The sequence below is a fragment of the Mustela lutreola genome, chromosome 2 (assembly GCF_030435805.1).
Source record: "Mustela lutreola isolate mMusLut2 chromosome 2, mMusLut2.pri, whole genome shotgun sequence".
Taxonomy (NCBI): domain Eukaryota; kingdom Metazoa; phylum Chordata; class Mammalia; order Carnivora; family Mustelidae; genus Mustela; species Mustela lutreola.
Genome location: NC_081291.1, coordinates 176,320,493 through 176,347,099, shown reverse-complemented (window position 1 = coordinate 176,347,099; position 26,607 = coordinate 176,320,493). Strand labels below are relative to the sequence as shown.

Genomic DNA, 26,607 nt, shown 5'->3' with positions numbered 1-26,607 from the left:
CTAAAAGATAAAATTATAAGTAAGGATACAGAATAGTCACTTGAGATTTCATAAGGACCAAGAGTCTAATTGTCAAATGTTTGGTACAAAAAGTCAGGGTTATAATGTAAACTTCATGTTCTTCAATAAGACCAGAAAAAGATACCATTTACACTCCCTCCCCACACAAAGCCTCAGTCATACCAAAAGTTGGCATTATTTATACAGCTAAATATTTGCATAATCTACCATTCAGTAATCCATGTATTAGCATGAAACAAGAAATACTCTTGTATAAGAGACAAACTAAAGGATGCTTATGGAGGCTCACAGCAGAAACTGGAAGCAATCCAAATACACTTCGATAGAACAGATTTTAAAAATTTGTGGCACACTCTTCCAAAGGAGTATTTCTCAGCAATGAAAATAAATGAATTCCAGCTATGTGTACCATCATGGATATCTTATTAACATAATACTGAGTGCAAAAATTTTCCAGAAAACCACAGTAAAACTGACAACACATACCATATATATGGTATGTGTTGTCAGTATACACACACACACACACACACACACACACACACATATGTATATATATGATTAAACTACATAGAAAATTTAAAAACAAACAAGGCAATGTTAAAATTCAGGAGAGAGGCACAAGGACCACCTTGGGGAGAAGCACACAGGAAGTATAGTTTATTGGTAATGTTTTAATACTTGGGTTAGGTAATGAGTTCCAGCTGTTCATTTTGTTCTTATTTTTGAAAACATAATTGTTCTATAGGATAGGATCAGGAAGAGGAAAGTTTACTGAAGTGTTGTGGACAATTCAGTATTAAGCTAAAACAAATAAATGAACAGGATATGGTTTTAGTTATTAAGTTTTACATATATATATGTATATATATATATATGTATATATATATATATATAGTTTTAGTTATTAAGGTGTTTATAACCTAAAGGGGCAATTTGACACACTCAACTGATAATTTTGTGTGCTTCTCTAAACCTGCTCTATGACATATAAGTAAACCCAAATGTCCTTGATTTCATGCTTAGTCACACTGTAAGCCTGCACCCGGGATAGGAGGAGATGAAATCTTTCATAAAGTTCATCATTAAAAATTTTTAAAAGTATAATTGTGGAGAATTGGGTAAATGCTTTAATGTTACCTAGATGTCCTTCTTGCCTCATGTCACCAGAGTCTCTGATCTGGCTTCCAAACGATGTTTCTTTTTTACTCTCTTATTTCTCACTTCTTGCCTTGTGCAGCTCCTACTGTTGCTTTGACAGGAAGGAATCATCACTACTCCATCTCTCAAGTTTCCACAGTGGTAACTGGGAATATGTTTTAACATTAAAAAAGACTTCTAATTGTTTAGGGATGAAGCATGAAGGAATTACAACATAAAGAAACTCAAGCTGCTTTCAAAGTCCAAATGCACCAACCCCTCCACAAGACCACGCTATGGGTGCCTCTTTTCCTAGCTTCTAGCTGGTCCCAGTGCAACAAGGATCCATGTATTTCTCCTCAATGTCAGGACTCAAGTGAATGCCCCTTTAGGGGCTCTCCCTGGGAGCCTAAAGAGAGGAAATTGTTTCCCCTTATTCCAGGCTAAGTTTCAGCTCTTTTCTCCCGCCCCAGGGTCTCGCCTCCTTTTAGGAAAATTTGACAGTGGTATACACACTTCCTTCAGGGAATATTTTACCTCCGTTCACATGTGTGGTTTTACCCAATCTCAAACCATCTCAAGGACTTTAGAATATTATTACTGGGGGCGCCTGGGTGGCTCAGTGGCTTAAGCCTCTGCCTTCCTCTCAGATCGTGATTTTAGTCCTGGAATGGAGCCCCGCATATGGCTCTCTGCTCAGTGGAAAGCTTGCTTCTCCCTCTCTGCCTGCTGCTCTGCTTACTTGTGATCTCTCTCTCTGTCAAATAAATAAATCAAATCTTAAAAAAAATATTATTACTGGACAGCTGGGCATTTCCCCAAATCTGGATTACTCAGTTCTAAATAACAAGTAATGAAGAACAGCCTTTGGGGAATTCAGGAACTTTTTTCATTCCTTTATTCCTCTGCTCCTCAATCTCTGCAAGCAATTGCTCAAAGAGCAATTCACGCAGGGTAGGAAAATACAATTCAGAGGCAAAAAGCATTCTAAAGTCACATATTTCACTTTCAAACGGAATTTTTCAGACTTCTACCTGCAAAAAGATCATACTATTTATAGTACTAAAGGAATGTAACTTCCACCCTGAATTCACCTTACACCATGTCCTTCAGGAATATCTGGTGAACAACTGGGGACCACGTGAGTTCGACTTGCCTTTTGCTTCATCTCCGTCAAGTAAGGCACAAGTTGCTTGCAACTTTTAAAAGAGCACTCCCTCATCCCTAGATTTCAACACTTCCCTCCGCAAAAAGTCTGAACCAGAGCACTTAACTACACAAAAACGCGTATTTAAAACGAATGCTTTAGGTAAGAGAGAAGGAAAGAGTATATAGGGCAACGCTGCCTTATCGCCCAAAAAGGCTTCCGGAATTCTTAGTAGCCTTAATTTTCCAGTTCCTTCCTTTGACACCCTCGCAGGTTTGTTCTGGCTGGTAAACGCTATTAGAAACTCCTTGTTCACAAACTGATTCATCCCTATTCCCGGCACAGTACTCGAAGCGTAGGCGCCGAATAATGAATGAATGAGTTTGTGGAAAGAAGGCGGGGATAAAAGATTGGCTTTTTTCGAGACAGAACTAGGAGAATTATAGTGGTCGCAAAAAAAAAAAAAAAAAAATCCCAAACTTGGACAAATGCCCACTTCCGACGGGCTCTCAGAGTCCAGAGCAGCAAACCACGCCCCACCCACGAGCGACACACGGGAAACTCAAGCTTTCAGGAAAACCGGAAGTGCCTGGTCACGCGTTGCGCATGCGTGCTTCCGTTCGGCAACCACGGCCATACTCTGTCATCCAGTGAGAAAGCAGAGACTCCGGCCCACGCAGGCCGTAGAACAGTCAGCCCCCACCCGTGCCTCTGCCGCTGCGCATGCGTTATAGGTTGGCCTCTCGCTGAGAGGCGGAGCGAAAGGACAGTTTTTTTTCTTTCTTATTCCCGCCCCTCTTCTTCCCCCACCTGCCACGTACTGGGCCCGAGATCTCGCTAGGCTTGGTGCGTCCGTGCGATTGGCCGGGGCCCGCGCGAGCCTGCTAGCGAGGTGCGGCAGCGCCGGCGGAGGGCACCGGAGTGGGCCGTGACCGCAGCCTCTCCACGACGCCCCAGAGCCGGGCGTCGGCCTCGCACCGGTCGGGTCAGCGGAGATCCGCGGGGAGGCGGCCGCGGCAGCCTCGGCAGGCGGGTATGGCCGCTGGGGACGGGGGTGCGGCCGCTCTCCCGACGAGGCGGGCCGGGAGACGAGGAAGCGCTGGCAGGGCCTCGCTCGAACCGGCGGGTACCGGGCGGGGGAGTGGGGGCGGAGGGGGCCGTGGGAAGGGTCTGGGGCCCGAGAAGGGCGTCGGGTGGGGGGAGGGGAAGCTGTGGAGGGGGAGGGGATGGGAATCCCGCTGGCCACGGTGGCAGGGAGGCGGGCCTCGGGGGTCCAGGGATTGTTTGGGCCAGCAAGTGCTCGCGCTCCGAGTCCGCCTGGTTCCATGGGGTTGGACTGCCAGATGGAGAGGAGAGGGGAGGTACTTTGTGAGGCCTGGGGTGGTCGAGCACTTAACCCCCCAGAGGAGCTTGTAAGGGTGAGGAGGTTGAAGAATAGCGCCTGTTGGAATAAGTTTATTGGGGTCACCCGAGAGGAACCTTGTTCCTTAGCTGTGTCAGGGCTTAATCAAGCGCCAACTGGAGGCCCAACCCAGTTTTATAGTGATGATGATAACGAACTTTTAAGTTTCCTACTAACTGTGCTAAGTATTTTAGATGCATGATAATCATCACAAAGGTTCTTTAAACTTAGATATTCTTACTTTGCGTATGATGAAAGTGAGGCTTGGAGAGGTACTTGCCTAAGGTCACCGGGCTTGTAGAAATCTTTACTATCTTAGTGGTCAGGCAGGATTTGTGGCTCCTCGGATTCTTTGGAACAATCAAGGGTTGATTTTGCTTGAATATCTTAAAATTGCTACGCTGTGGAGGTGCCTAAGCAGGCCCCTCTGAATTCGAGCCGGATTCTACCCACAGGGAAAGTGGAACTGGAGGTTTGGCCACTGATCTTGGATTCTGGTTCAGGAGGCAGGATTTTTATGTCCCTTTGGTCTGGTCAGTTTATTCCCAAGTGCTAAAAACAGGGTTCCTGTTGGAGGGTTTGGGAAATTAGTGGCTGTGTCATTTCTGGACTTCAGAGGGAGTCGGGTATGGACAAGATGGGAGAAGAAAATGCTGTAAGGATCTCACCAGCAGTCCTGGCAGCTAGTTGTTCATACCAGTCTCTACCTGGTGACTGGAGTTAGAGAAAAAGGGGACCTGAATTCTGTTACATAAGAAAATTGAGAATGGGATGTTCCCAGAAAGGAAAGATTTTTTGATGTCCTTAGTTTTGTGATGATGATATGCATGTCTTGAGGAGATGGCTGCACAAACTGGCTTATGAAAGAAGCCCTGGTTCCTGGCCACAGGGAGTTTACAGTGCATGGGAAGCACCAAGGAATAAATGAATTTGCAGGCAGATGTGGCAAATATAAAGTAAAACAGACTAATGTTGTCAGATCCATTGGAATTGCATTGAACAACCCTCCCCCCATCAAAAGGATGTACTATTCATTACATCAGATGTTGAAAGTTCTCTTAATTAGTATGTTTGTTGGGGGAGTCACTTCTAGTTACATAAAAGAGGTACAGTGTGTGAAGGGCTGCCTTAAGAACTGACCCTAACAGTATAACTTTTCTTCTCCCTATCCCTTATCAGAACTTTATTATTTCTCATTCATCTTTGGTTTGGGCAACAAAAACAAGTCTTTAAATACCTGCTATATGTCAGGCACTATTCTAGGTGCTTTTAAGAGTAGATAAGGATACCTTGCTGAAGCTAAGCTGTGGTCCTTAGCTATGTTATTGCTGGTTTACATATCCTATGGATAGGAGGAAGTAACATAACTTTGATTTACTGAAGTTCTTTATTTCTTTCAGACTGTAAGGTAAACAAGGTGGAGTCTTTACCATTTTATTGAAGAGATTATACTTTAGAGCTTAGCACATAGTAGGTATTAAGTAAATGTTTCCTGAGTGAAGAGGGTAGTTTGGCTAACAGGTGTAGAGGTTCTTTCAGTTAATCACAGTGTTTATGAGAAGTCCATTGCGAGCATTGACAGATAAGTTATTCTGTTTTACATAAGGCAAGCTTAACATCCATATGTAGGAATACAATCCGCTCTGTTCTGAACTGACCTAAGAGCGTTAGATTCAGTACTTGATGCCTCATTTTAAAATATATTATTAATATAAGCTCTAAAATAGGACAGTACAAATATATATGTGTGTGTGTGTATATATATATATATATATATATATATATGAAGAGTAAGAAAAAAACAAGGAGAAGGACAAATCGTGAAGAGTATTTAACGGTAGGCTAAATAACATTAGGGTTTCATCGTGCTGAAAAAGTGAAAGTCTGAGGATATAGGCCTTCAAGTCTGACTTTGGGTCCTCACTAAATGGCAGAATTTTAAAAAATCTGTTACAACAATTGGGAAGTTTATTTCCAAGCTGTCAGTATGTGATTATGGGTCAGTGCATTATGGAAAAAGAGTGTTTCTAAGATAAAAAGGAAAGAAAAATATTATTAATAAATGTAATCTCTTCAGAATATGGCAAGGAGGACTAGAGACATTCATTTAAGGAATACTTGGAAGGACATAAATAGGGAATCTAATCATACACGCCACTAAGGTTTGGGGAGGGGTGAGTTACAGAATATTAAGAGACAATAGCGCATGGTCTTATTAGAAAGTTCTGGAGGATGTCACTCATTTGCCTTTTCTCCTTAAGTTCCCCAAATAGGAAAACTAGAAAAAATACTAGTGGTCTTTTTTACTTTAGAGAGAAAAATTTGAGACTCTGTTTTAGTGTTCACACATGCTTTTCAGGGTTATCATTTAGTTATAGGTTAATACTGTAGAAGCCAGTATTTATTTGTCCTTCATGTAACAAAATTCAGTGACAACCATTACTAGGCACTGTTCTAGACTCAGGAATCCAATGAACAAAACCATTTACTTCTTTATTTTTTAGTAGGAAAGATAATGCAAAGTTAATAAATTCATAATGCCTGGTGGTGATAAGTGATTTGAAGAAAATTGTAGCAGGGTAAGAAAGTGAAAGAAGATCCATTTTAGTTTAGCTTTAGGTAGTCAGGACAAATCTCTAAGAAGTGACCATTTGATCAGAGATCTGAATCATATGGGAATTGTGAAAAAGACTTATGACAAAGGGAACAGCAAGTGCAAAGCCTTACATTGAGGATTTACTTAAAATATGGGTGCAGCAATGAAATCAGGGAGAAAATTAGGAAATGAGGTTAAATAACTTGGCTAGGGGCCAGAGGCCAGATCATGACCTTGTAGTCCTGTCCTTTACTAGAAGTGAGCTGTGACTCTATTGGGAGATTTTAAGCAGAGGTATGTTAGATTTTATTTAACAGGATTACTCTGATGTTGAGGATAGATTAAAAGCAGGCAAAGGTAAAAAGCAGGCAGACCACATAGGAGTCTTTTGCAGTAATGCATGCAAGAAATGCTAGTGGCTTGGATCAAGTTGGTAGCAGTAGAGATACTGAAGGGATTGGAATGTAGAGATTTTAAAAGTGGTGGCAACCATATTTTTGGATATTTCATGGACTTTTTGAAAAAAAATTGTGAACAGCTAGAAGGAAGAAATTGTTCCTGAGATAGAGAATATTACAGGAGAAGCAGATTTTGGGGGGAAGATCAGGAATTTGTTTTTAGATATCTTAAGTTAGAAATCTAAATGGTAATGTGAGATAAGGAGGTATGTGGGTGAATGCTAAAAATTGTTTTTAGGCACAAAATAAACTTATCTCCAGACCATTTTAACCTGGAACACTGGAACAGTAAACCTCTTTTGAAGGCCAGAGTTTCTTAAAAGATTCTAATAGTAGATTTCCTTTTCAACTTTTTAATATAAGTTTTTATAGCTGTTTAATCATCAAAACCATTTTATCAGTCTTTCCCTAGAATTGTATACCTACAACATCCTGGAGTCCACCATGAATGGACAGTTGGACCTAAGTGGGAAGCTAATCATCAAAGCTCAACTTGGGGAAGATATTCGACGAATTCCCATTCATAATGAAGATATTACTTATGATGAATTAGTGCTAATGATGCAGCGAGTTTTCAGAGGAAAACTCTTGAGTAATGATGAAGTTACAATAAAGTATAAAGATGAAGGTAAGATTAAAAGTCTGCGTATTACTTATGATTTTTTTGCTTATCTTTTGTTGAACTATCTCAATAAAAATTTTGTTCCCTTCTGTAGTAATTGAGTACCCATTTAATTTAATTGGATGTTCATGTAGTTAATTATAATTCTTTAATAAGTTAAATAGCTATGTGATTTATTATTAGAAATGGGGCTTTAAATGATAGAACTTTCATGTATATTTTTACAAGCATTTTTTTTTCTCTTTTGCTCATGCAATTCTGGCTTCCTTTTTTGCTTTTAAAACCACACTTTCACTCATCAGTAGGTACTGAATGAAAAAGATTTTCGTGGCCAACTAAGTGAGAAAGCTGGTTGAAACAGAAATGTGTTTCTTTACTGCAGCAATCTTTAGAATGTGTAATATGCTGGTGTACATTGTCAGTTTATAGTATGCAGTGTCCTAGATTAATTTGACCACAAAACAGTTTGTACAGCAGTGGGTTTTACATGACAGATGTTGCATCAAACACAACAGATCTTTATTTCATTTTTTTATACCTGTCTTCTTTATAAACATCTTTGCTGAAAAATTGTGCTCAGGTGGTTACTAGCTTCTTTCTTACCATTGAATTTAATTTCATTCTGTTTCCCCTTGTTTTCAGTACTTGGCATTGCTACCTATACCATCTTTTTTTTTTTTTTTTTTCCCTTTAAAGATTTTTATTTATTTATTTGACAGAGAGAGCAAGGAGAGAGGCAGGCAGGTCGGGGGGGTGGGTGGGGGGGGTGGGGGGCGGAAGCAGGCTCCCTGCTGAGCAGAGAGCCTGATGCGGGGCTCCATCCCAGGACCCTGACTGAGATTAGGACCTGAGCCAAAGGCAGACGCTTAACCCACTGAGCCACCTAGGCACCCACCTATACCATCTTTTTAAAAATACTCATATTCCTAAACATCTCTGCCACTGCTGTCCTAGTTTTCTTATCACTGACAACTGCTTTTCTGTGTCTCTGTGTGCTAGCTTAAAGTAATGCCAGCTGATGATAAGAGAAATCTCAAAATTTCAGTGGTTTAACATTCAGCGAATCATTTAGAGACCCAGGTTGACAGAAACTCTGTTGTGTTCAACACATGGCTTATAAGTTCACCTTGAGCATTAACATCCAGCAGGCAGATGGAGGAAGACAGAGTGTAGGGGATTAGGTGGGGGGATTGTAGTCTCTAGGCCTTAAGGTAATGTATGTCATTTCTCCTCACATCACATTGGCCAGACCCCAGTCATGTGGCTCTGCTGAGATCTCAGTGGCTAGGGGTATGTCCCTGGTTGGTCCACTTTCCAACAACCTACACTGTGGAAGGAGAGTATAAATCACTGATGATCAGCTAAGCTGGCCATTTAACTACAGGTGTAATTCTTTTTTTTAATAAAGTATGATCTAATATTACCCAAACCTAATTTTGAGAGTTATCTGTTTTAAAGGACAGTAAAGGAGACAGTTTCTTCCTGTTCTCTTCCCTAGTATAATCTCATCTATTAACAATACATTGATTTTCATTTCTAACTTGAAAATGTGTGCCTTAATTTACTTCATACTTGGTATAACTTAAACTGACCTCATTATTTATCTGGCTTTCTCTTAACTCCCTTATTTTTGTTTAGGGCAGGGGTTGCCAAACTTTTCTTTAAAAGATCAGATAAAATCTTAGCATTGTGGGTCATTTAAGGCCAGTATTTCACCTATTTAAAACCTTTTAAAAAATGTAAAAACCATGCTCAGTTCACAGTCCTATAAATAAGAATTTTGACCATCAGTCTCAATTTGTGGACCCCTTTCTTAGAGTATCCTCATTGTTGAAAGAATATTCTCCACATCCAGTTACCACATTGAATTGCTTTTTCAGGGTGTTTCTAAGTGTTTTAAATTGTACAGATTTGTATTCCAGAAACTGTTGGGTACTAGGGTAGAGGACTGGCTTAGGTAAAGTTTTTGCTATTATGTATATTCTATTTCTGTTGTGAGTTTCAGAAAATAAGGTAGTTAGAGAAGGTTTCCTTTTACATATATACTTTATTAAAAATATGTTTAGAATCCCTGAAGTTGAACATGAGATAACGTTATAAGAAATGGGTCTGGTTATAAAGATCTAAAAACAATGATAAAATTCTCAGTTACGCCATTTGTTGCCACCTTTGTTTAAAATAAATCTGTAATCAGTGTTAAAATTGGTGTAGCAGAGCATCCTTGGAGCAGCCTCCCAGGACAGAACCGACATCCTCAAGCCCCCAGCCTACCTATGTCTGTGAAGACACCTGGCACAGGACCCTGATTAGCTCCTTGCCTGTGGCTGCTTTTCTGTTCTTGTTCTCTCTAGAGAACATTTTCCTCCAAGCCCTTTGAAATCTTTTGAGACAGGCAGCTGATTATAATACTCTTTTTTTTTTTTAAAGATTTTATTTCCTTGAGAGAGAGAGAGAGAGAGAGCGCATGAGAGGGAGAAGCAGAATCCCTGCTGAGCAGGGAGCCCAATGTGGGACTCAATTCCAGACTCCAGGATCATGACCTGAGCTGAAGGCAGTTACTTAACCAACTGAGCTACCCAGGCGCCCATTGAGATCTAGGAGATTACAGAATCTTGTGTATAACATGAATATTTTTTTCTAGGGAGAGTTCATAGTTTTCATCTTAGTATCAAAATGGTCAGTGATCCTTTTAGTTACTATTATAATAGCTTTCCCTCCCTTTATATTAGTGGTGTTTTCTTGTACTTAGGATTAAAATTTGAACCTTGAGAATCTGTATTTCTTTAACTTTTGGTAAATATATTTAAATTTTTTGGAACAGAAAGATTTTAGTCTAAACCAGTAATCTGTTATTTTGCTACCATGAATATCCTGGTGACTTGTAAAAGATGACTTAATATATTAATCTTTATGTTTTGGCTCTTCTTATGGGGATATGATAAATAACTTTGCTATAAAAGTAGTAAGCAAAATTGATATGGTATTCTTTTGAACAAGTGCATCTTACCTAGATCATTTAGTGTTTATTTAAAGTTTTTATGGTAGATTCTCATTATGTTCTGTAATCTTCATTTAGATTCTAATTTAATGTATACCTTGGTTTATACTGACACAAATCTGAAACTTTTTTTAAATTCCAGATGGAGATCTTATAACAATTTTTGATAGTTCTGACCTTTCTTTTGCAATTCAATGTAGTAGAATACTGAAACTGACATTATTTGGTAAGTGGTAAACCTTCTAATAAATTTACTGTATTGTCCATTGTATTTTTATTGAAGTCTTTTTAGCTTTTCTCCTTTTGTTTTTATTTTTTTTAAAGATTTTATTTATTTGAGAGAGAGAGAGAGTTAGCACAAGTGGATGGGAGGGCCAGAAGGATTGGGAGAAGCAGACTCTGCAATGAGTAGGGATCCTGATACAGGATACTCTGGACTCAGGGATCTTGACTTGAGCTGAAGGCAGACACTTAACTGGCTGAGCCATGCAAGCACCCAGATTTACTCCTTTTAAAGACTCAGAATTAAGTGATAACTTATTCAGTTATATCTGAAATTTTGAATTATTAGGCCTAACTATATATTTGACGATTATTAGAAGATTTGAAGAGTAATAGAAAGTAGGCATGTTTAAATTCTCCCTTCTGCTCAGTACCATATGTAGCAGCGGATGCCACTTATAGAAGTATTTACAGGTTTGAAAATAATACAGGGTTAAAACTATCTTTATTAAGTTTTAGTTTTATTAAGTTTATTCATTTTATTATTAAGTTCTTAGTATAGATAATTACCTTTTATAACATGCTTTTACTTCTCAGGACTTAACGTATAGACCTCATATTGTAGACATTATTTTTTCAGGAGTACTTACAGAGTAAATTATAAGTAGTTTTGATAAAAATGAATATAAGATTAATTATAATCTTAAGATTTTGTTTTCTTATTGACATTAACAAATTTGTGAGGTGTAACTTTTTTTTTTTTTAAGATTTTATTTATTTATTTGACAGAGATCACAAGTAGGCAGAGAGGCAGGCAAAGAGAGAGAAAGGAGGGAGCAGGCTCCCTGCCGAGCAGAGAGCCTGATGTGGGGCTCGATCCCAGGACCCTGGGATCATGACCCGAGCCGAAGGCAGAGGCTTTAACGCACTGAGCAACCCAGGTGCCCCTGAGGCGTAACTCTTAAGGGGATAAAATATTGAAATGATTACAGAGTTAAAGTGGTAGTATGATTATGTGAAAAATAAAATCTAGGCTTTTTTTCTTGGATGTTTTGTTTAAATTTTTAAAAAGTTACGTGGCACTGAACCTTATAGTCCCATGGAACATGATGTTGACCAGTTGGTTTAATTTGTATTTATTTCATCTCCATCTAAGAAGGCTGAATGTGATTCAGATTTTAAAATGCTAATAAAAAAATTAAAACTGCGTAAAAAATTTTTTTAGATAAAAGGTATCATTTTACAATATTGAGTCTGAGGTAGTTAACCACTGTTGCCTGGCTATCAGGAAGGTTTGATAAACTGAAAACCTTCCTTCCAGAAATACTGAGGACATGCTAGATCAAGTATTACAAATGTGTTTTTTGAAGTGTATACTTGACTTGATTCAGAGAGTTAAGAGAAATGTCCAGGGACCAAAAGATAGATGGAATTAAAAACCAGGACCAGAAGGACCCAAGAGCTGAGACTTGGTGCACTTTTGGTTGTGATGGTCAAGGTTTTATTCTGCATAATCTAAGGACTAATGATTTGGTGTTTACATGGTAGAGACCTTGGGTCCTAGACCCTCAGTGAACTATACTCTAAAAGTTGTAAAAGAAAAATACCTCTTCATTAATGCAGGAAAAGTCAAGGAATTGATACCAGAAACTCTCATACCCTGGCACTGTTGGGTTTGTGAAGTCTCCCTTAAGGATTTCTAACTGTGTTCCCTAAGTCCTGGGTTTAAGTTTAAACTATCTGCATAGTTTGAGAACTTGCAAGCCCATATACTACCATTAAAAAAAAACAAAATAAAAAACAAAACCAAAACAAAAACAGTAAGAAGCAAAGGCAGAAGTCTCTTAAAAGGAGTATGTTCTCAATTCAAGTCACAGGCTTCTGGACAGGATCCTGTTGATAAATATAAGAGTTCAAGTAAGACATGTGAAACAGTCCATGTAAGCAAGAAACAATGGCCACAGCTAGTAGTAGGAGGAGACTAAGAACTTTAGTTAATAGAAATGTTCATATATAAAATATGCACTAAAAGTTGAGATGTAAGAGAATAAAGAAGTGTAAGAACAAGGCACTATATAAAAGGAATAAACAGATTTTATTTTATGTTTTTTTTAAGATGATTTATTTATTTATTTGACAGTGAGAAATCACAAGTAGGCAGAGAGGCAGTCAGAGAGAGAGGAGGAAGCAGGCTCCCTGCTGAGCAGAGAGCCCAATGTGGGGCTCGATCCCAGGACCCTGAGATCATGACCTGAGCCGAAGGCAGAGGCTTTCACCCACTGAGCCACCCAGATGCCCCAATAAACAGATTTTAAAAACAAATCAAGGTAACTTTTGGAAATGAAAAAAATAATCATTAAAATTAAATACAAAGTGGGGAGGTAGAACAACAGAGATTAGTCACAGTTGAAGAGAGAATTAGTGAACTGAAAGGTAGTCTAAAAAAATTACAGAATCAAGCACAAAAACAGAGATGAGGAATATGAGAGAATTTGAGAATGAGAAAGTCCAGCCTTTTCCCATTAAGACTTTAAAGAAGGAGAAATGGGGAGTGGAAATATTTCAGGAGGTAATGGCTAAAGAAATTTTTAGAACTATATAAAAGAAGTAAACTATCAGATTCAGGAGGCACAGTGAGTCCTGAGCAGGATAAGTAAAAAGAAAACTCCACTGTACATACTATCACAAAAGTGGGCAATATGTTAGGCAAAAAGATCTTAAAAAGTAGCCTGAGAGAATAAGACTGATCACCTACCAAGCAATTAGACTGTTGGTAGACATCTTCATAGTAATAATTGGAGCTAGAGACAGTAAAGTAACATTTTCAGACTGCTAAGAAAAAAAATAACTGGAAAAGTAGTTGTCTGTAGTCTGGTAAGCTCGAGGAATAAAGGAAGATAAAAACATTTTCTGGGCTCCTGGGTGGTTGAGTTGGTTAAACAACTGACTTGATTTTGGCTCAGGTCAGGAGATCCAGCCTTACATTGGGCTCTTTACTGGGTGTAGAGTCTGCTTAAGATTCTCTCTCTCCCTTCCCTCCCCCCATACTCAGGTGCTCTCTCTCAAAAAAATAAAAATAAAAATTTCAAGAAATTTTAAATAAATGCTGGGAGTTTGCTACTCGTGGGCCCTGTTAAAAGAATTTTTTAAAAAGTTTTTCAGCAAGAGGGAAACTGAGTCCAGAAGAATGGTGAAACATGCAAGATAGTGTGAGCACATAAACTCATTAACACATAAATTTAAATGGGCACTGATTATAAAAAGAAAATTAATAGTTTTAGGAATATAAAAACAAGATGGGACAAAAATGCTGATTATATGCAAGACAGGAGGGGATGATAGGAATTAAAATATTTTAAAATTGTTTGGGAAGTAGATACTAATTAGATTTTTAAAAATTGAAGTATACATGTCTGAAATGTAAGCGTGATTCAAGAAAGACTAGAAATAACCAGTAGGGGGAAAAGGAGGAAAGAATACCTGGTTGGTTCACTAGATGATGAGAAAAATAAGCAGAGAGAAAACTTGATAAGTAGAAAGCATGAAATACTAACAATACATATAAATGGACAAAATGTGCATGTCAAAAGATAGCCTCTGCCTGGAGTTAAACAAAATTTAGTTACATGCTGATTATAACTGGGTGATTGACATCAAAGAGGGCATGTGATATGAACCCTGGGTATTATATGCAATTGATCAGTTACTGAACACTACATCTGAAACTAATGATGCACTATATGTTGGCTAATTGAATTTTAGTTAAAAAAACACAGTAAAATATTATGCAAAGTTTGAAAGCAGAGGGCTAAAAAATACACTAGACAAACTCAAGGCTAGTGGGTAATAATAATAATAGAATGGACTCTAAGTGAAAAATTCATTAGTAATAGTCACTTATAATGATAAAAAGTACAATTCACTGGGAATATATAACAATTCTGAACACTAACACAGCATAGCCTTAGATTTTTCCCTAGGGAAAAATAAATTCACAATCATGGGAGAGCTTTTATGCTCTTTTCTTAGAAACCGGTAAGGCTCCAAATTAGTCAGGATACAGAAAATTCAAGTAAATCAAATACAGGCTTGGTCTTACGCATCTAGCGATCAGGGAGTGTAATTTTTTTTTTAGTACATGTGAGCATTTATAAAAGCTGATCATGTAGTGGTTTTTCCAACAAATTTCAATAAATATCAGAGAGGAGATATTTATTCTCTGATTATATTCTAGAGATTATATTCTTTGGCCTCATTAGAAATCACTGGACAAAAATAACACAAATTATGGGACTTTTTAAGATAAAAATATGCTTTTAAGTAACAAGTCAAAGAAGAAATTATTATTGGAATTAGAAGTAATTAGTTATTTTAGAGTGTGCAAAGGTAAACTTGAAGGGATATTTGTAGCATTCTATACAAGAAGGACAAATAAGTTGGAAGAAATAATAAAGAGCAGAAGTGAGCTAGAAGTTGGGGAATTGATAGGATCAATAATTTTGAGAGGATACAAGGTAGCAAACCTCTTTTAAGATTAAAGTTAAGAAGAAAGAAGGCACAAATAAACAATATGAGGGATGAAAAGGGGCACACTGCAGATTGCAGTGAGGGAGAATAAACACCATGAACAATGGGATGTTCAGTAAAAGTATTTGGAAAGGATTTTTCATAGCTTGGGTTTATGTTAGATGATTTTGGATAAGGTTCAAGGAAGTGCAACTTGCCCTAGATTGTATGTTCTTGGGAGGTGGGGATGGTCCTATGATTGGGTATCTTACTAAGTCTTATGTGGAAGGTGGAGGAATTAATTGAGAGTAAATCTTCAATTGGTAAAACAGCAGCAGTCACTCACTTTAGCCAGGGGAATGTTGGTCATTTTTGTGGTTTGGTCACTGCTCTTGTTTTGTCTGAGTTCTCATGTGATTATGCAGTGGCTCTGTTCTTGTCTTCATCTATCACAGTCACAGAGTGATCTTTTCTGACTTGTTGGTATTCTTTGAAATTGTTCATGTTCACCAAGAGAACACTGCAGCTTACTTGTGAGTGCCAGCCAGGCCAGCTTCTGGCAGCACTTAGGGCTGTCTTACAGGACTAGGCCAGTTCCTGCTTGTCAAGAGTGCTTTTCTCCCTTTTAGATATTAGAGAAAACCCAGTAGTACCCTAAAAAGCAAGTAATTGATGTAGGTAGGAGGTTGTATTGAACTTCCTCATAATTATATAGAGAGTACATAAAATAGGGTTGTCTTCAGAAAGCTTACATTGATGGTTTGATGTTTGCAGCTTACCTAACGAAGAATCCTGGAACTTTTATTTTCAAATGGATTTCCTTTTTTAATTTGTTGCCTTGGGAATTTGTATATATGTATACTGGCAATGCATAAAGCCTTTTAGTTAAGTTTAATTTTGGACTCCTGTCTTGAAGCTTGCACTTAGAGCCTTGTCTTACCTTTTTTTTTTTTTTAAAAGTAACCTTAGTGGTGATAGTCTTTGTTGCTGGATAAAGGATTTCTTTTTCTTTTTTTCTTTTTTAAAAGATTTTATTTATTTATTTGACAGAAATCATAAGTAGGCAGAGAGGCAGGCAGAGAAGGGGGAAGCAATCTCCCCGATGAGCAGAGAGCCTGATGCGGGGCTCGATCCCAGGACCCTAAGATCATGACCTGGGCCAAAGACAGAGGCTTTACCCACTGAGTTACCCAAGTGCCCCTGGATGAAGGGTTTCTTTTATTTTATTCCTTTTTTAAATTTTTAAGTCAGCTGAAAGTCATTTCAACCAACTGAGGTAATGTTGCCTTCATTAAAAAAAAAAAAAACAACCGGGGCGCCTGGGTGGCTCAGTGGGTTAAGTGTCTGCCTTCGGCTCAGGTCATGATCCCAGGGTTCTGGGATCGAGCCCCGCATTGGGCTCCCTGCTCAGCAGGAAGCTTGCTTCTCCCTTTCCCACATCCCATGCTTGTGTTCCCTCCCTCGCTGTGTCTCTTTCTATCAAATAAATAAATAAAATCTTAAAAAAAAACCCGACTATTAAATAATTTCTGACTTTTTGTGGTTTATATACTGCTTTAGAAGTAATTACTTTGAAGGACATTGGTGATTTGGATTCATGAAGTCTGCATTTTTTTTTTAATAGGTTACTTTTTAGGTCAGTTATTTTAGGTGCTATTTTTTTCCTTTTTTTAGGTCAAAAATAGGCAAGAGGGATGACAGATCTATCAATCATGTTGCATCTTTTAACATATATATATAGAATAAGGTATTTAGGTGTTTATAATATTACTTCAAGAATACAGAAGAGTAGTGTGGGAGAAAAATGAGCTTTTGAAGGTACATAATTTCTGCTAAAAATATATTAAAAATATATTAAAAACTTAAATTAGTTTATTATAGTTTATCCTAATAGAACTTTTTTTTTAACCAGTGTGATCATGGGCCATAGATGTGCATCAACAAAGACTGATGAATATTTATTTTTTCCAAAAAGTAAATTATCAATAATAAAAAAATCCTTAAAAAGAGTTATCATTTAAATGACATCATTAGGTATCTTGTTTTTGTTTTCACTTTTTAAAGAAATTACATTTATTTTTCCTTATTGCTTTAATTGTGTTGATAGATTATTTAAGAACATTGCCCAATTTTAAGCAAATTAATCTTTTGTTCCAGTTAATGGCCAACCAAGACCCCTTGAATCGAGTCAAGTAAAATATCTCCGTCGAGAGCTGATAGAACTGCGAAATAAAGTGAATCGCTTGTTGGATAGCTTGGAACCACCTGGAGAACCTGGACCTTCCACCAGTATTCCTGAAAATGGTAGACTGTGAATCCCTTTTATTCTCCTTATGTCTTTTTTTAAAAAATTGGCTTATTTTGATTCTAATAAAGTTTATAGTATTATGTAAGTTTCAGGTGTACAATATAGTGATTCAACAATTCCATACATCATCCAGTGCTCATCATGACAAGGATACTCCTTAATCTCCAACAACTGTTTAACCCATCTCCCCTTAGGTAACCATCAGTTTTCTATAGTTAAGAATCTTTGTTTCTTTTTTTTTTTCCTTTGCTCATTTGTGTTCTTTCTTAAATTCTGTGTATGAGTGAAATCATATGGTATTTATCTTTCTTTGACTTTTTCTGCCTAACATTATTTTCTATAAACTCACATTTTGTTTGCAGATTTTTTTTTTTTTTTTTTTTTTTTTTTTACTTTTTAAGTAGGAGTAGGTTGGCACCCCTGATGTTACCTTTTCTTATTCTTACCTCTGTGTTAGTATTCAAACCTGTGGTTCTTTAGGATTACTAGGAGATTTTATTTTGCAAATTTTGGGATCTCATCATAGACCTACTAGAGGGCAGGCCCCAGGAATCCCATTTTTAAAGTGCTATCTGGTTGATTCCTTATAGCTAGTCTTAAACCCCTGGATTGATCTCTGTCAAATAAATAAAAAATCTTTAAAAAAAATCCAACAACCCTGGGTTTATGAATAGGTCAGTTTTCAAACACCTTTGACTCTTGAACTGTTTTCATTGTAATAATCAATGCGTCTTAGGAATTGCAGTTATTTCATGAGTTTTATGAGGCATATGAAGTAGTTTTATTTATTTATTTTTTTGAAGTAGTTTTAAGTAAATAATTTAAGATCACTATGTTCAAATGGTATATTGTAAAGTTTATCTTTTTTTTTTTTTTTTAAATATTTTGTTTACTTAACAGATAGAGATCACATGTAGGCAGAAAGAAGGGGGGAAGCAGGCTCCCTGCTGAGCAGAGAGCCCGATGCGATGCCGATGCCAGGCTTGATCCCAAGACTCTGAGATCATGACCTGAGCCAAAGGCAGAGGCTTAACCCACTGAGCCACCCAGGTACCCCTATAAAGTTTATCTTAAATGTAATTTCTAATCATATGCAAAGATAAACTTTTTTTCCCCCATTTTACAGACATGTACTGTTTATATTAAAGCAAGATTTATTGACAAATTTGGAACTGACAATGTTTTTGGACCAAATATATTTAACAGTATAGACTGGAGTTTATGTATTAGGACTTGAAAGTAGATTAAAAAAAAAACTGCTTTCTTCAACTTTTTAAATTAATTTATTTTTTAAAAAAGATTTATTTATTTGACAGAGAAAGAGACAGTGGAGAGAAGGAATACAAGTAGAGGGGAGTGGGAGAGGGAGAAGCAGACTTTGCTGAGCAGGGAGCCGGACACTGGGCTCAATCTCAGGACCCTGGGATCATGACTAAGGGCAGACGCTTAATGACTGAGCCACCCAGGCGCGTCCCCCACCCCCCTTTCTAAAATATTTTATTTGTCAGAGAGAGAGTGCACACACAAGCAGAGGGGGACAGACAGAGAGAGAAGCAGGCTCCCCACTGAGCAAGGCTCCTGACTCAAACCCATGACCTGAGCTGAAGGCAGATGCTTAACTGAGCCACCCAGGCATCCCAAGCTTTTTTCAATTTTTAATATTCTTAGATGTTGCACTTAAAAATCTCAAGTGTTTTTGTCTTTTTAAAATTTTTGTGTCTGCATTTAAATTATATGCTTAAAATCATCTGTATTATGAAATAGTGATTTTTTAATAGAGTCTGGATGACTGTATATAAGGGGCTTAATAGAAGATGATTTTGTGGGAAAGTAGCATTTTATAATCCCTTGCAGCCATTAGATTCGTAGAGATTATATTTTTGGCTCCATTTAAATTTTGGAGTTTTCTTAGTTTAGGTATATTGTAAATAAAGCTTCATTTTCTATAATTTTATTCTTCCTCTCTCCCTCCAGCTATGTGAAGTTTTACTAATAGTAGATTCTCAATAAATTTTTAGTGATTAGTAATTTCTCCTTCTACCTCTGTATTTCAGAACATATTGGAGATGTGCTGGAATTCTATAATAAAACCTATGTGGCCTTTTTAATCATGAAACTTTTTATATTTTAGATTAAAGCATATGGCCTGACAGAAAGCTCCAACTTTAGGTCAAGAATCTGAAGGAAACTTTTGACCATTTTGTCAGAAGAATTCATAGTTGCTGACACAACAGCATTTGCGGATAATTTCAGGGGATTTAAGCATCTGTAGAATGTTATGAAACTTAGATAAAAATTCCATTGTAGCCAGTACTGTACAGAAATTACCTGTAGTAGCCTGTGTTCTGCTATAAGGGATAGAATTATAAGCTTTTAGGTTTGGTGAAGCAACCTTTCTGTTCTCACATATTTCTTACCAATATATTTACTACTTCTCTTTATTAACCCTTTATTTTCATATGTTTTATTATTAACTTTTCACCTATGTTAATGTAAAAGATGTTAAAACTGGTTTCCTCTCAGCATTTTGTAAATTATACCACATAGAGTTTCTGTGTCTGGCCTCCTTTCTTGTCAGGGTATCCTGTTGTAGTTATCTAATGAGTGAGTAATACATTCTGTGCTTTAATTTTACAGATGGTTGTCATTTATTTTTTGTTTCCTCTTCTGTGCTTAGGAAGATCATTTACCTTTTGACCATCTACTGCCTTTGAAGCTTCTAAGCTTTTAGAACATATCCTGACTTAACAATCAGGAAAATAGTGTTGAATAAACCAGAAAAATCCTACACCAGAAACTGCAAGTCTGGTCTAGAAAATATTGTTGCCAGTCAGTTGTCGGTATTCTTTAGAACAATGTGGCTTGCCCTTACCCAGAAATATGTGGTTCTTCAATGGTCTTCCTCCCATGTTCTTCAGTGGTTTACCTCTGCAGGTTTTTGGATACTTGCTTCCTCTCTGAGGATTATGATGTAGGCTGCCTTGGATACTGGATTGACCTATTGCAGTAGCTATAGCAGCAAATGGGCTAGTCGGAGCTACTAGTAGGTTAGTGTGCCTCTAGTATTGTGTTTCCTGATGGATTTAATTTGTAGTAAGTGGAAGGGTACACAGGTAGTGGAAGGTAGTAGTGTGAAAGGGGATAGCTTACAGATTGGTGTGATATGCTTTTGGCATGTAGCCTTGGAATTAGGAATTAGGAAGAAAATTGGTGAGGAAGATGAATAACTTATTTTAAAGGAGTATTTACTAGAAGTTTTCTTCCAGCAGTGGAAGAAATATTAGTGTAACCAGTGAAATGATAGGAATGAATATGAGCTACAAGCCCATGTGTGCTTATATTCTACTTGGTACTTAACAGTTTTTCACAAGATAAATTTTGTCTTGATCATAGAGATAATAACTGATGTTCATACTTCTGTGATAACAGAAGAAAATTGATAATTACTGAGTAAATGGTTAGCAGTATCCCTCTTTGTTTACTTATTTTATTTTTGATACCTTTTTAAAAAAATTTTTGTTACCTTTTTGGTTTCAGGTTCCTATCTATATATTGTGGGTTTACTTTGAATGCCTTACCTTTCACAATGTAGTTGTACAGATGCATGTTGAGTACTTTAGTATCCGTAGAAGAAAAGCATGGTTTTAAATTTATCATGCTCATGTTTAAATTATTTTTCTATTTAAAAAACATAATTCATTATGGAAAGATACACAAAAGTAGACACAGTACTCTAATAAATCTTGAGAACCCACCCCCAACTTCAGTAATTATCAATCCATAGTATCCGTCATCTAGACTCCCATACATTTCCACCCCTATTATTTTGAGCAAATCTCAGACATACCATTTCAACTGTAAAGTGTTTTAAGGAGACGTAGCAAATTAAAAGGATGTGTTTAATGTATTGATGGGCTTGAGGTTTCCATGTAATTAATAATGAATAGACAAGTAGAAATAAGACATAACAGTTCATTTCATAACTTCATTTAAGCTTCTTTATCCTTTTGCAAATTTAAGCATTAGTGTTCAGTATATATCTGATTGTAGGATATATGTAGGTCATGGGCTCCAAAAGAAGGGGCAAAATGTTTTTCTTTGTTATGGAGCTTGTATTTTTTTTTTTTCCTCACCTAATAATTCTTAGGGGAGGAGATAAAATTTTTTTGAAAAAACTAGTTTTTAAAATTTCTTTTTGATCCTTCTTTCTGATTTTAAAAATCAAGTATGAAGAGGAAAGTAAAATGAACAATTATGCTATATTCAGAGATACTTTTGAACATTTCGGACTGTATGCACATATATTTTTCCCTGTTTTGTATTTTTTTTAGGCTTCACTAAGTATAGATTAAATGGAAATAAGTTTTTGTTTATTCCTCTCATAGATACTGTGGATGGTAGGGATGAAAAGCCTGCTGCTTCTGATTCTTCTGGAAAACAGTCTACTCAGGTTATGGCAGCAAGTATGTCAGCTTTTGATCCTTTAAAAAACCAAGATGAAATCAACAAAAATGTCATGTCAGCGTTTGGCTTAACAGATGATCAAGTTTCAGGTAAGTTAGTTTCTCCTTCCCATCCTTCATTCCCTCTCGTTCCTTCCATCTCCTTTCCTTCTGTAATAGGGTAATAGCTACAGTGATGTGCGTATATCTTAAAGGTTCAGTTCAATAAATTTCTACTTTTGTATATACCTATATAAAACACCAAGTAAGATCAAGATCTAGATGATTTCCAGCACCTGGAAAGCTTTCTTAAAGTAGAACCCTACCCTTAAAAGAATAACCACTGTTGGTTGTAGGTAAATTTTATCAAAAGTGGAATTCAGAAAGTTTGTAATTTTTTTAAAAAATCTGAACCATTTCATAATCTTATTTCAGATTTGTTGTAGGATTTAAATTGTATTTCATGTCTTCTCTCTTTGGATATTAAACTAGAGAAATTTAAATTTAAATGTAGATTTTGGTTAAAGTGCTTTTGTGTGGAAATTGCTCTTATATGAGTGGTTTTAACCTTAAAACAGTACCTATACTATGATTGCTTCTTTTTATTTTTGGCTATAATTTCTTTAGTATGTTTTCTGCTTTCTCTCTCTTTAGATTCTGATTACACATACAGCTCTGTAATTTTCATTTGAATCTTTGTATAGTTTATTTTTTTTGAGATTCCTTACCTTTGCATTAAGACTATATCCCTTTAACTCCTGCATTTTTAATTCTTTAAAAATATTTATAATTAAAAAAAATAAAAATATAATAGCTGCTCAGTGTTTGTCTGCTTTATCCAGTATCTGGGCCTTTTCGGAGTGCACTTTCTTTTGCCTGTCTTTTTACTCCTGAGTATGGGTCACGTTTTCCTGTTTCTTTGCATATCTGATAATTTTTTATTGAAAACTGGACATGATGGTTAATATGTTTTAGTGACTGATTTTTTGTTACTGTGGCTCTGGCAAGGAGTTAACTTGTTTGGATTCAAACTACTCATTCTTTATCCCCATGGAATCTAGCAGCTAACATCTCTGCTCAGCCCTTTTAACTCTTGGTGCTGCTTTTTTCCCTGAGGCCTCTTATGTGTCCACCTCTGAATTTTGTGGCCTGCTGAGGATTTTAGGCAGAGCCTATATGTAATTTGTAGGTCTCATTCCTTTGGTGGCACTTTTTTTTTTTTTTAAGGATTTTATTTATTTATTTGACAGAGAGAAATCACAAGTAGATGGAGAGGCAGGCAGAGAGAGAGAGGGAGGAGGAAGCAGGCTCCCTGCCGAGCAGAGAGCCCGATGCGGGACTCGATCCCAGGACCCTGAGATCATGACCTGAGCCGAAGGCAGTGGCTTAACCCACTGAGCCACCCAGGCGCCCCTGGTGGCACTTTTAATCCAGGGGTTTTTCCCCTCAAATTTCTAGCTAGTTGGCCAGCCATGAAGTTGACACTCTGGCTTTCTGCTGTTGTGGCTGCAGAGGTCAGAGCTTACAATTCTTAGTCACTGTAATTCCACTGGGGGTAAACATTTCTGGTTTCTGCTGACATTTGGTTGACTTCCAGTGATTTCAAATAGTTGTTTTCTTCTGTTTTGTCTAGGGCTTTTGTTGTTACCTCTGACCATTTACTTTGCCATTATTAATTGGAAATATAGGATTCAGTCTATAAATTTTATTTTTCTTTGAGACTTTTATGTGACTATTCACTAAAGGGAATTATGTGAAATTCTGGAAAGACAAAATGTGTATATGATGTATGTTCTTTGTGAATGAAGACATCACACAAGTGATGCATCTGAAAAACACTTTTTAGAGCAACTGAAATTTGAGTTAATGGTATGGCTTCTTAATACTTAAGACTTCAAGAAATGGTGGGTAGAGGAGTCAATAGTTATATATATATATATAAAGTCAGGCTTAAAATTTTGATTAGAATATAGTATATGCCATACCAGAATAACATGATTAATATGATTGACATTATTTGAAGGACATTTTTCTAGTAGCCATGGATGTTGAAGTAAGAAAAACTGTGCACATAGAAAATGCCAGGATGCTTTCTGATTATTCACGTCTGCTGTTGTGAAAAGCTTGACTGCCGTAGTGAATGAGGACATGGGAAGGAGGAATAGAATATTCTAAAGATAGGATGGGCAGCATTAATTAATAGGTTACATACAAGAGAGAAAAGAGGGATCAAAATAACGTACTGTTTTAGGTCAGTAATGCAGTGTCTTTTGTAGGAGACTAGATGTGTGTATGTACATTATGTAAATATCAGTAACATGTGTACTTGGCCATTTTACTCTGGTAACCCATCAGTTTCTCTTGCATTAACAGTTTTTTCGCCTAGTTCAGTTCTCATCAGTACCTGGACTACCATTGGCCAGCTACACAATTGCCTAATACAGTGCTAAATTCTGGGATCCACCAGTGCAGAGGATAGAGGTTTACTCTCAGGGAACTTAGCTAGTAATAACAAGTCCCTATGGGGAACTTACTAAATGGTCATCACTTTCATAAGCTCTTAGGCTATAATCACTTTCATAAATATTTGCTATAAGCACTTGTTAGCTCCTGATCCTTAATGAAGTAGAAGTGGGTTATTTCTTTGCACAGATGAGGAAACTGAGGCACAGAAAGAGATAGTGTGTCTAGAATCTGAGAGCTAGTAAGTGGCAACACTGGCATTTGAACCTAGGCAGTCTGGCTCCATAGTTGGAACTTTTAACCACTCTTCTGTATTAGCCAATAGAGAGAACTTACAGGAATAAACACTGTCTGTAGTTGTCTTTGGAGTGTCGTCGTTGTCACAGGATTGGAGCTCTAGCTAACTTTTTCCATTTACTTCTTTGTTCATTACTTTAGAAGAATTTGAGTGACTCCAGGAATTTGAGAGGTAGTCTTTGAAAGGCAGACAAAAAGAATCAGAAAGGAGCCTGGCCCAAAGAGCTTGTATAACCTAAGGGAAAGATGGGAATTATTCACAGATACAAAGTAGAAGTTGTAAGGGTCATAATAAAAGTATACTTTATGGAAGTTCACAAGTGGAAAAAAGTATTCATGGGTTAAAAAGGCTTACTGGAGTAAGTACTTGCGATTTAAAGAACATCGAATTTAGAAAACATGAAAATGGGAGTGTAGGGAACAGTGATACATGGAGGGAGAAAAAAATATACTGTGGGAGTAGGGAATAGGTTAGTTTCAGCTGAAGGAGGCTTATAGGAGGAGGAATTGTGAGATATAATGTTTGTACCTTTGAATACTAAACTGGAGGGTTGAACTTGATTATGGGCAATGGAGACCCACTAAAGAATGAAATACTTTTGGTTGATCTACAAAATAAAGTAGATGGCATGAGGTAGAGGATAGTGGTATTGCAGAGATGAGTTTTGATTTTTGCAGGGGGAGTTCAGGACGTAGGAATATAATACTCTTCATTTTAGAGGGAAGGGTTTCCAGTTGTAGTTTTGGATTCTTAAGAGAGTGGAGCAAAGGAAAAAGCGAAGTATACACACATACACTGTAAAAAGCGGCACTTGTGGTTATGCTTATTCTCTATTACTTTACATTTTTAGTATTTTTCAAGCAAACTTATTAATTGAGCGTGCTGTGGAAAGGTCTTGTATTAGAAACTAAACTGGCTTGTCATGACCATTTAGGGCCACCCAGTGCTCCTGCAGAAGACCGTTCAGGAACACCCGACAGCATTGCTTCCTCCTCCTCTGCAGCTCACCCGCCAGGAGTTCAGCCACAGCAGCCCCCGTATACAGGAGCTCAGACACAAGCAGGTCAGAATGAAGGTAAAATAGAAATAAGAGCACCTCTTTGGGGAGGTAAATGTGCAGAGATGTTTTTGGCAGCCTTGTCGGTGATGGTAAAGAGCTTACATAAGTATTCGTGCTATGAATATGATTGTAAAAGTTTTTGATTTACTGATATGGAATGCTTTTAAAAGTCAGTATGCTTCTGATTTTTGAAAAGAAAAAAAACCCCGAAAAAGTGCTTATATGAATATAAATACATGGCAGAAGATCAGGAAGGAGTCATACCAGTCACCAGTCAGTGGTAACCAGGGGGCCACAGGTGACCCACTGACGTGGCATTTCATTTTGCCTAATACTTAAGGTGCTGTTTTCTTTCTTTATTCCTTCCCTTCTTGCATGTTTATTATTTTTATAATTGGAAAGATTTTGAAAATAGAGGTAGAGCATAACTTAAATGTAGTTCTTTTGTAAGATAAATAGCCCTTTAAATTTTTGTGCAATTAGCAATATGACTTTTGTGGAAAAAAAAAAGCAGTGTATTTTAAATCAAACTTGTTTTTTCTAAATGATGTGTCCTTGGATGAGCAATTCAGTCTCTCTGGGTTTTAATGTTCTCTCACTGTCAATTAGCAAAATTAGACAAAACTAGTGGTACTAAAAGACTATCTCTAGTGCCGATTGAAATATAGTTGAAAGCTCACTATTTAAACAGGTAAAAGGCTCATTTCATTACCATGGTGGAAGGGGATTGAGAGGCCACAAGCTCAGTATAGCAGGCACTGAAGTTTAAAAACTATATACATTCTTCTACTTTAAAACAAACACCAGGTGGTGCTTTAACTTTTATAAAGGGACCAAGTGGTGGTATGATGTTTTTTTAGCATCAGAAATAAGTGACTGAGTTTATCAATCATATTTTAAAAAAAAATTTATAGTCTAAAATGA

At 37.1% G+C, this 26,607-nt stretch overlaps 1 protein-coding gene across 8 annotated transcripts in view; it reads left to right on the top strand.

The window, feature by feature from the left end:
- The first annotated feature begins 3,094 nt into the window (after positions 1-3,094).
- The window catches only part of TFG (trafficking from ER to golgi regulator), a 62,479-nt gene continuing 38,966 nt past the window's right edge, over positions 3,095-26,607 (top strand). The window contains exons 1-6 of one of the 8 annotated variants that reach the window (XM_059164342.1): positions 3,095-3,341; positions 7,166-7,392; positions 10,527-10,610; positions 17,270-17,416; positions 21,806-21,973; positions 25,558-25,686. In XM_059164342.1, the coding sequence (XP_059020325.1) occupies positions 7,209-7,392; positions 10,527-10,610; positions 17,270-17,416; positions 21,806-21,973; positions 25,558-25,686 (712 nt within the window). In that variant the 5' untranslated portion in view covers positions 3,095-3,341; positions 7,166-7,208. Of the gene's footprint in view, positions 3,342-7,165; positions 7,393-10,526; positions 10,611-17,269; positions 17,417-21,805; positions 21,974-25,557; positions 25,699-26,607 lie in introns of all 8 variants that reach the window. The other 7 variants (XM_059164341.1, XM_059164345.1, XM_059164344.1 and 4 more) reach the window with 7 other exon arrangements.